The sequence below is a fragment of the Nerophis ophidion genome, linkage group LG22, assembly GCF_033978795.1.
Source record: "Nerophis ophidion isolate RoL-2023_Sa linkage group LG22, RoL_Noph_v1.0, whole genome shotgun sequence".
Classification (NCBI taxonomy): domain Eukaryota; kingdom Metazoa; phylum Chordata; class Actinopteri; order Syngnathiformes; family Syngnathidae; genus Nerophis; species Nerophis ophidion.
The window spans coordinates 16,017,496-16,027,813 of NC_084632.1; the positions used below are offsets into that span (position 1 = coordinate 16,017,496).

The window sequence follows — 10,318 nt, forward strand, 5'->3', positions numbered from 1 at the left end:
ACTGATTCGTATTGGTTTTAACCCTTCTGAAATTGTGATAATGTTCCCCTTTAAGATTTCATCATTGATATATAAACTATCAGACCGCGTGGTCGGTAGTAGTGGGTTTCAGTGGGCCTTTAAAAAATGGGACATTTCTCGTAAGATTGTGTTAAAAAAAAAAAAGGAATTTAAATCAGTAAAAAAGTAGTTCAGGGCTAAGACGGGACATGTCCTGCATTACTAACCACTACGGGATTGGGCTTTAGGACTTGCAGTGTAAATTGGCCTAACTTACTAATTGATAAAAACATACATCACACAATTGCACTTTTGCCTGTTATTTATCGCAATTAATCTAAAGTATTTTTTAGCACTAAGATAGGCATATCGTTCGTTCTCCTTGGACAATTGAACAATATTCCGACTCTCCCGTCCAAAGGCAAAACCCAGTAACTAAATTTTGGTCAAAACTAGTGTATGCGATATTGTAATTTTTTCCGTAAGTAAGCAGCTTACTTACGGAACAAATTACTTACAGAACAAATTACAATATCGCATACACTAATGTAAAGCATTATCACCGAGTAACTCCAAAATTATTATCAGCTCAGTTTTGACCAAAATTGAGTTACTGGGTTTTGCCTTTGGACGGGAGAACTCTTGTTCAGTTGGAACATTGAGAGTTTCACAGAATTCTGCAAGGATCCAATCAGACAAATAGAGAGACTCACCAGCATAGGACACCAGCAGATGGAAGCGATGACCATGATCAGGATGAGCTGCACCATCATTTCCACTTCCTGATCTCGACGCCGTTGCATCTTGTCCTGCCCACAGCACACCTTGATCAGTGTGACGACGGTGACCGTGTTCAAGACAAAGGACACAGCAATGCACGTCAGCCCGAACAGGGAATAGAGCAGGGAGAAGACCAGGTCAGTGCCTGCCGAGTTGATGTTTAAGAAACACCAGGAGCCGGGCATCTGCAAGTGGTAGCTCCCGATTCCGGTCAGGGGCAACGACGCCATGCAGCCGGCGGTGAACCACACCAGCAACAACATGGAGACCGTCCACCTCTTGGGCATGCTGGTGCTTCGTGCAAATGGATGATTGATGCCAATGAAGCGCTGCACGGCCATAGCGGCGCCAAGCAGCAGCGGGCACAGTCCGTAAAAGACCATGGACATGCCCATAAAGTTGCAAAAGTGGCAGTGGGGGTCTAATCCGCGCCAGTTGAAGTGCGTGATGTGGAAGCCCACCACGATGCATCCTGTGACCAGCAGGCCCATGAAGTCCGTGACCACCAGGCCTCCCAGAAAGATGAGGAAGGAGGAACGAGAGCTGCTGTGGGTCTGCCGGAACGATTTGAGGAGAACCAGAAAGGCGATGAGATTGGAGATGAGACCCAAAGGGCTGAAGATTGTGGAGAAGTAGGCCGAGGCGACTTTAGGGACGTCCTTGAATGGAGGACTGTTGATGGAGTAGCAGAGAGGCGTGTCATTGGAAGGTGGAAACACGGAGGCGTTCATGGTGACCGGCTCCGGTGGGCGATGTCCGCTTTAGATTTTGAAGAACAATTTCAGTGCAAAGAAACTCATTTGCCTTCACAACCTGAAAAAGAAAAAGAAATCATAAAAATTATTTGTTAAATATTGATACATTAAATGTTTGTTTAACGTTACAACGCTCAATTACGTCGACTACAGCCACTACGTTTCCATCCAGTATACCACAGCAACACCATTTCAAAGACCTACTGAAATGAGATTTCTTATTTAAACGGGGTTAGCAGGTCCATTCTATGTGTCATACTTGATCATTTCGCGATACTGCCATATTTTTGCTGAAAGGATTTAGTAGAGAACATCCACGATAAAGTTCGCAACTTTCGGTGCTAAGAGAAAAGCCCTGCCTCTACCGGAAGTCGCAGACGATGACATCACATGTTGATGGCTCCTCACATATTCACATTGATTTTGATTGGTACCTCCAACAAAAAGTGCTATTCGGACCGAGAGAACGACAATTTCCCCATTAATTTGAGCAAGGATGAAAGATTCGTGTTTGAGGATATTGATAGCGACGGACTAGAAAAAAAAAAAAAAAAAAAACAAGTAAAAAAAAACGCGATTGCATTGGGATGGATTCCGATGTTTTTAGACACATTTACTGGGATAATTCTGGGAAATTCCTTATCTTTCTATTGTGTTGCTAGTGTTTTAGTGAGTTTAACAGTACCTGATAGTCGGAGGGGTGTCTCTACGGATGTGTTGACGCCAATGTCTCAGGGCAGTCGACGGCAGCTTTATGGACGGCACAAGCTCATCTTTTCTCCGGTAAGAAGCGACTTTTTAACCACAATTTTCTCACCGAAACCTGCTGGTTGACATTCTGTCGTGATTCATGTTCGCTTGACCGCGCTCTGATCCATAGTAAAGTTTCACCTCCAGGAATTTTAAACAAGGAATCACCGTGTGTTTGTGTGGCTAAAGGCTAAAGCTTCCCACCTCCATCTTTCTACTGTGACTTCTCCAATATTAATTGAACAAATTGCAAAAGATTCAGCAACACAGATGTTCAAAATACTGTGTAATCATGCGGTTAAAGCAGACGACTTTTAGCTGTGTGTGTGTGCAGCGCTCATATTTCCTAACAGTCCATGACGTCACGCGTACACGTCATCATTACACGACGTTTTCAAGACGAAACTCCCTGGAAATTTAAAATTGCAATTTAGTAAACTAAACCGGCCGTATTGGCATGTGTTGCAATGTTAATATTTCATCATTGATATATAAACTATCAGACTGCGTGGTCGGTAGTAGTGGGTTTCAGTAGGCCTTTAAATAGTCCATAGTAAATACATATGGCGATTAATGATATCAATGATAAACTGGGGTAAAACTCCCGACATTTTAATAACACCGTTTTAAAATAGAAAACCATAAATGATAACTGCACATTGATTAATTTACGGGCTGGTGATATTGCTAATTTACTGGAAAAGACAGCCAGAACGCTAATGGCTGCCTAGCAAGCCTAAATGCTAACAACCAATCCCGACATAGCTCAGTTGGTAGAGTGGCCGTGCCAGCAACTTGAGGGTTCCAGGTTCTATTCCCGCTTCCGCCATGCTAGTCACTGCCGTTGTGTCCTCGGGCAAGACACTTTACCCACCTGCTTTCAGTGCCACCCACACTGGTTTAAATCCATCCATCCATCCATCCATCCATTTCCTACCGCTCATTCCCCTTTGGAGTCACTTCTATTGAAAAAAGTATCAAAACACATTTTAACTCTTTTAAAGACTGAATAAAATAGTATTATCAATACCGAAAAAATAACAACAGACATAACATGAATTATCGTTTTTTTTTGCCCTAATAAAAGTTTCTCAAATGTACAAACGTTTGGAGATTTTTTTTATTTGTCACTGTTTTGTATCATGTTGCTTTAAGAGAGACTTTCTGCATTTTATATTTTGCTCATGAAAATATCTGTGCATACATATTCATGAATAAGGCTGACGGGGAAATTAATAGGCAGCAGAAAAAATACAAACAATACAATGATCGAGAAAATATTTAAACACTTATCAACACATTGCCTCTTATTCATTATTATTATTATTATTATTATTATTTTTGTCCAACTCTTGCCTAGCAACATAAAAAATGAATCTGTAAACATGACACACAGCTACTTCTTTTGCATTAGGTGTTAGATAAATACATTATAAAATACCCTTAACTGGGGACACCTAAAATACTTTTTGAAGAGCAAACCGGGGACAGTATGTGAAATAAAAGCCGTCTACACCATCATGAGGTCCTTTACTGCCTCAACAAATTTGAATATGAGACAGACGGTGCTCGACGCCAAGTGCGGCCATGAAAAACCTTTCAAGTAGTCCATTAGCCAAAAGTGCCTATTATCTACAAATCAATACGACAGCCTGTCATATTCAGACATGCAAATGGATATTGAGAGTAACAGGAAGCCTGAAAAAGGCTGAAGCTGGAAAAAGTAAGAGTTAATCATTAGATGCAAAGATTAGTGTAACTTGCTTATGTCGTTTTGCGATAATCGTCGGGGTTGAAATTCTTTATATTATAAATACTATACAACTTGAGGTAAATTTCACTTTGGAGGATCCATTACAATCAAAATGTGACGCTACAAGGCATTTTTATAAAGGGTTGTATGGGGCTGAATTTAATAAATAAACACATATTTGAATAATTACTTATGTGTATCATTAATTAATTAAAATGAAATACATGAATGTGTTATTAAATGTGTCATTAATGTATCTTAGGTAAAAGCACATTTAATCATTTAATTAATTATTTCAATATTTAAATTATTTAACTAATTGAGTTACGATTAAATTAATTAATTATTGTATGATTTAATTAAGTTTCATGATTTTGGTTAGAGTGTCCGCCCTGAGATCGGTAGGTCGTGAGTTCAAACCCCGGCCGAGTCATACCAAAGACTATTAAAATGGGACCCATTACTCCCCTGCTTGGCACTCAGCATCAAGGGTTGGAATTGGGGGTTGAATCACCAAAAATGATTCCCGGGCGCGGCCACCGCTGATGCTCACTGCTCCCCTCACCTCACCTCCGAGGGCAAATCCAGAGGATAATTTCGCCACACCGAGTGTGTGTGTGACAATCATTGGTACTTTAACTTTATGATTTACATTTTATATAATAAACTCAGCCGTCACAGTCAGAGGGCGGGGCTAAAACAAATCTAATCCAATGACTGCGTTCCTCTGACCTATGGAAGTCTTTCAAAACATGGAAGCAAATGGATAAACTTGTACTTTTTCAGGTTGTTGGTGGTAGACATTTTAGACCCTGCGGAGTGTGTGGAATCAAGACATGCTGAGTTAAAGGCCTACTGAAATGAGATTTTCTTATTTAAACGGGGATAGCAGGTCCATTCTATGTGTCATACTTGATCATTTTGCGATATTGCCATATTTTTGCTGAAAGGATTTAGTAGAGAACATCCACGATAAAGTTCGCAACTTTCGGTGCTAAGAGAAAAGCCCTGCCTCTACCGGAAGTCGCAGACGATGACGTCACATGTTGATGGCTCCTCACATCTTCACATTGTTTTTAATGGGAGCCGCCAACAAAAAGTGCTATTCGGACCGAGAAAACGACAATTTCCGCATTAATTTGAGCGAGGATGAAAGATTCGTTTTTGAGGACATTGATAGCGACGGACTAGAAAAAAAAAACAAAAAACAAACGAGTTAAAAAAAAACACGATTGCATTGGGACGGATTCAGATGTTTTTAGACACATTTACTGGATAATTCTGGGAAATCCCTTATCTTTCTATTGTGTTGCTAGTGTTTTAGTGAGTTTAACAGTACCTGATAGTCGGAGGTGTGTGTCCACGGATGTCTTGACACCAATGTCTCAGCGAAGTCGACGGCAGCTTTATGGACGGCGCAAGCTCAGCTGATCTAAAGTAAGTAGCGACTTTTTACCACAATTTTCTCACCGAAACCTGCTGGTTGACATTCGGTCAGGATCCATGTTCGCTTGACCGCTCTGATCCAAAGTAAAGTTTCACCTCTAGGAATTTTAAACAAGGAATCACCGTGTGTTTGTGTGGCTAAAGGCTAAAGCTTCCCAACTCCATCTTTCTACTTTGACTTCTCCAATATTAATTGAACAAATTGCAAAAGATTCAGCAACACAGATCTCCAAAATACTGTGTAATTATGCCGTTAAAGCAGAAGACTTTTAGCTGTGTGTGTGTGCAGCGCTCAGATTTCCTAACAGCCCGTGACGTCACGCGTACACGTCATCATTACGCGACGTTTTCAAGAAAAAACTCCCGGGAAATTTAAAATTGCAATTTAGTAAACTAAAAAGGCCGTATTGGCATGTGTTGCAACGTTAATATTTCATCATTGATATATAAACTATCAGACTGCGTGGTGGGTAGTAGTGGGTTTCAGTAGGCCTTTAAGGGAGAGGGATTTATTGAAGTTGTCTGAGTTATTTACGCACTTTCAGACCGAGATTTCAACCATTACTTCTAGGCTGCGGAAACCAATCAGGTGTTAGGACCCGCCCACTGACTTTGATAATTGAGTTTAACAGATCTGATGCACTATTCATGAAATATATAGATAAATCATTAGAACATTAAATAATTAAGTACATTTTTGAAATAATACAAAATTGAAATCAATATTTCATTAAATTATAAAAAGTATTAAATATTAAATTATATGAGAAAAATAATGTATTAAATCTGAAATAATTAATTAAATAACAAAATAATCAAATTAATAATTAAATACGAAAAAAGTCAATAAATAATTACATTCTGAAATAATTAAGTACATATTGAAATAGTACATATTGAAATCAATATTTAATTAAATGATAACACAATGGGAATCAGCACCTCTAAGTCCGAGTCCATGGTTCTCGCCCGGAAAAGGGTGGAATGCCATCTCCGGGTTGAGGAGGAGACCCTGCCCCAAGTGGAGGAGTTCAAGCACCCCGGAGTCTTGTTCACGAGTGAGGGAAGAGTGGATCGTGAGATCGACAGGCGGATCGGTGCGGCGTCTTCAGTAATGCGGACGTTGTACCGATCCGTTGTGGTGAAGAAGGAGCTGAGCCGGAAGGCAAAGCTCTCAATTTACCAGTCGATCTACGTTCCCATCCTCACCTATGGTCATGAGCTTTGAGTCATGACCAAAAGGACAAGATCACAGGTACAAGCGACCCAAAAGAGCTTCCTCTGCCGGGCGGCGGGGCTCTCCCTTAGAAATAGGGTGAGAAGCTCTGTCATTCGGGAGGAACTCAAAGTAAAGCCGCTGCTCCTCCACATCGAGAGGAGCCAGATGAGGTGGTTCGGGCCACCCGAACACCTCCCTAGGGAAGTGTTTAGGGCACGTCCGACCGGTAAGAGGCCACGGGGAAGACCCAGGACACGTTGGGAAGACTATGGACGAACTGGACGAAATGGCTGGGGGAGAGAGAAGTCTGGGCTTCCCTGCTTAGGCTGCTGCCCCCGCCACCCGACCTCGGATAAGCGGAAGAACATGGATGGATGGATAACATATTTAAATATTGACATAATAAAATATTGAATTCAATAATTCATTAAATAATAAAATAATGTATCCGAAGTAATGAATTAAACGACTAAATAATCAAATGTAATCTTACATGAAATTAATTTCTGACCCTTTTAATAAAGCATTTATGTACTTAATTCCAATTACATTTAAACAAAGTATTACTTACTTATTAGATGTTGTCCCATGTGACCGTCTATACTGGAGCTTCTCAGTGTTAAAAAAAATGTCTCCAAAACCAACGCATACACTCAGATATTCTCCTGAAAACCAGTGTCCTCTGTGGAGGACATTCGTCAACTTATTTTGCACAGATTTTTTGTAAAAATTAAAAAATAAAATAAATAACACTGGTTACCCAAAGGTTATACTGCAACTATGCATTCTTAAATATTTACATAATGCACATTATAGTGATAATTATTATCACTTTATTTGAATAATTAACAGTTGTGCATTACCACTTTAATGCAATAATTAACAGTTGTGTATTATCCAAGTCAATGTTTTTTCCCTCTAAACTTTTAAAAACACACATATCATCTTAGTATTTATGATTGTCCCCCATGGAAATGCAATGACTGCAGTCCCCTCAAATCAACACTAGAAAACTGCCATGCATTTTGTATGTAAATAAAGTTATAAGTTGGTGTTTCTTACCATTCCAGGTGGTTTTGGAAGCTGACTTGGAGTCTCCCATCCAGACGTCAGTCTGCTCTTGCTACAGTCATGGATCTAATACCAATAATCAGAGAAGAAAGTGAGTGCGTGCAATATGATACAGGAGAGACAAAAGTTGAAGTCTTAACCATAACCCTTCCACATCCCCGCTCGTCTCTCCCTTGCGCTGCAACTCAGCTCCCAGCAGCTCAGATACTCATCTTTACCCTGAGTCACGCTTCCTTGAGCTCCCTCCAAAAGGGGAAGGACTTTGGGAAGACACAACACACTATTTCAGGCAAGAATGTGCTACACTGTGAAAACATTCAAAGCAACTATTAGATATTCATAAATAGTCCTAAGGAGTACACTTGTCTTAATTTGACGGGTGAAGGGACACATCAGCATCCTAATTTTGCGGTCTAAGTACAAAATGATACAAACAGGCGATTAAAAATAGCTGCTATAAACACATTTCTAATCATCCCTATCGGAAAATGAGCCTTCATCATGTCTGTTTTATGTTACATCGGCATTTAGAGTATGTCTGTATACGTATGGCTTGCATGTCTGTGTTAGACATTAGTGAAGATGTAAACCAGGACTTCTAAAATCAAAGGGATGTAAATCATTTATGATGGGGAGTTTTTTTTTTTTTTATTGAGTAGGAATGCATGAACATAAAAGCTTTACAGCAAACCTGACTTTATAAGGATGTAAGGATATGAAAATGTCATGTCACGGTAATCCAAAATTGACCAAAATGAATACGTTCATATTGCAATATTATTGAATGTGCTCTAACAGTACTTAGTGGGGCAAAAAAGTATTTAGTCAGCCACCGATTGTGCATGTTCTCCCACTTAAAATGATGACAGAGGTCTGTAATTTTCATCATAGGTACACTTCAACTGTGAGAGACAGAATGTGAAAAAAAATCCAGGAATTCACATTGTAGGAATTTTAAAGAATTTATTTGTAAATTATGGTGGAAAATAAGTATTTGGTCAACCATTCAAAGCTCTCACTGATGGAAGGCGGTGTTGGCTCAAAATCTCATGATACATGGCCCCATTCATTTTTTCCTAAACACGGATCAATTATCCTGTCCCCTTAGCAGAAAAACAGCCCCAAAGCGTGATGTTTCCACCCCCATGCTTCATAGTAGGTATGGTGTTCTTGGGATGTAACTCAGTATTCTTCTTCCTCCAAACACGACGGGTTGACTTTGTATGATTTATAGAATCATTTAATGGATTAATAAGATTTTTTTTCTCTTATACTAATGAGTTATTTTTATCTTAATGGTTATTTTTATCTTAATGGTGTTTTTACATTATATATAATGTTTTATATTATAGGTACAATCGTCCCTCGCCACATCGCGTTTCAAAGTTTTTAGCTTCAATCTAGATTTTTTTTAAAGGAAATTCTCCATATTTTTGTCTCAAGTCAAGCATTTTGAAGCTTACAAATGACTAAATCAACTAAAAATATCAATACTGCAGTGGTATTGGTCATTAGAGCCAATCAGAGCACGCTGTACAGTTTCAAGTCCACTGATTGGTTCAGCCTCAGCCAACATTACTGCATTGGATTAAAGGAGCGTAAAAGTTAACATGTGGGTGTTGTTTCATGTTTACACGACTGTTATAATGCTAAAAAAATATTTTGAATGTTGATTTTTTTTCCCTCCGGTTTTGAAAATATTTTATTTACAATGAATGATTCCCACTTTGGGGCAATTCCTTTACCACGATCAGACCACAAACAATTAAAGGCCTACTGAAATGAGATTTTCTTATTCAAACGGGGATAGCAGGTCCATTCTATGTGTCATACTTGATAATTTCGCGATATTGCGTTATTTTTTCTGAAAGGATTTAGTAGAGAACATCGACGATAAAGTTTGCAACTTTTGGTCGCTAATAAAAAAGCCTTGCCTTTAGCGGAAGTAGCAGACGATGTGCACGTGACGTCACCGATGTGAGGGCTCCTCACATTGTTTATAATGTGAGCCTCCAGCAGTAAGAGTTATTCGGACCGAGAAAGCGACAATTTTCCCCATTAATTTGAGTGAGGATGAAAGATTTGCGGATGAGGAAAGTTAGGGTGAGGCATTAAAAAAAAAAAAAAAAAAAAGAAGAAGTGACGGCTCCGGGCGGCGGCAGTGGTAGCGTTTCAGATGTAATTACACACATTTACTAGGATCTTTCTGGGAAATCCCTTATCTGCTTATTGTTTCAATAGTGTTTTAGTGAGATTCTAAAGTCAAACCTGAAAGTCGGATGGCTGCGGTGAACGCCAGTGTCTCAGAGAGAAGCCAATGGAGGAGCCAAGATCACAGATGCCTTTTTGACAGCTACAGGAGGAGGTCCCATAATCCACTGAAGTCTCCGGTAAGAGCTGACTTAATATCACAATTTTCCCATCCAAAAACTTGCTGGTTGACGTAGAGAAACATGTTCGCTTGACCGCTCTGTGTTAAAGCTTCACAACAAAGAAACACCGGCTGTGTCTCGGTGCTAAAGGCAGCTGCAATCCACCAACAGC

General features: G+C 39.7%; 1 protein-coding gene across 1 annotated transcript in view; it reads right to left on the reverse strand.

The window, feature by feature from the left end:
• tbxa2r (thromboxane A2 receptor) overlaps positions 1-8,020 on the reverse strand; it is a 30,537-nt gene extending 22,517 nt beyond the window's left edge. The window contains exons 1-3 of the mRNA XM_061883331.1: positions 7,915-8,020; positions 7,766-7,840; positions 714-1,593 (exon numbers count right to left, since the gene is read on the reverse strand). Of these exons, the coding sequence (XP_061739315.1) occupies positions 714-1,511 (798 nt within the window). The 5' untranslated portion in view covers positions 1,512-1,593; positions 7,766-7,840; positions 7,915-8,020. The remainder of the gene's footprint in view (positions 1-713; positions 1,594-7,765; positions 7,841-7,914) is intronic.
• Positions 8,021-10,318: the final 2,298 nt, after the last annotated feature.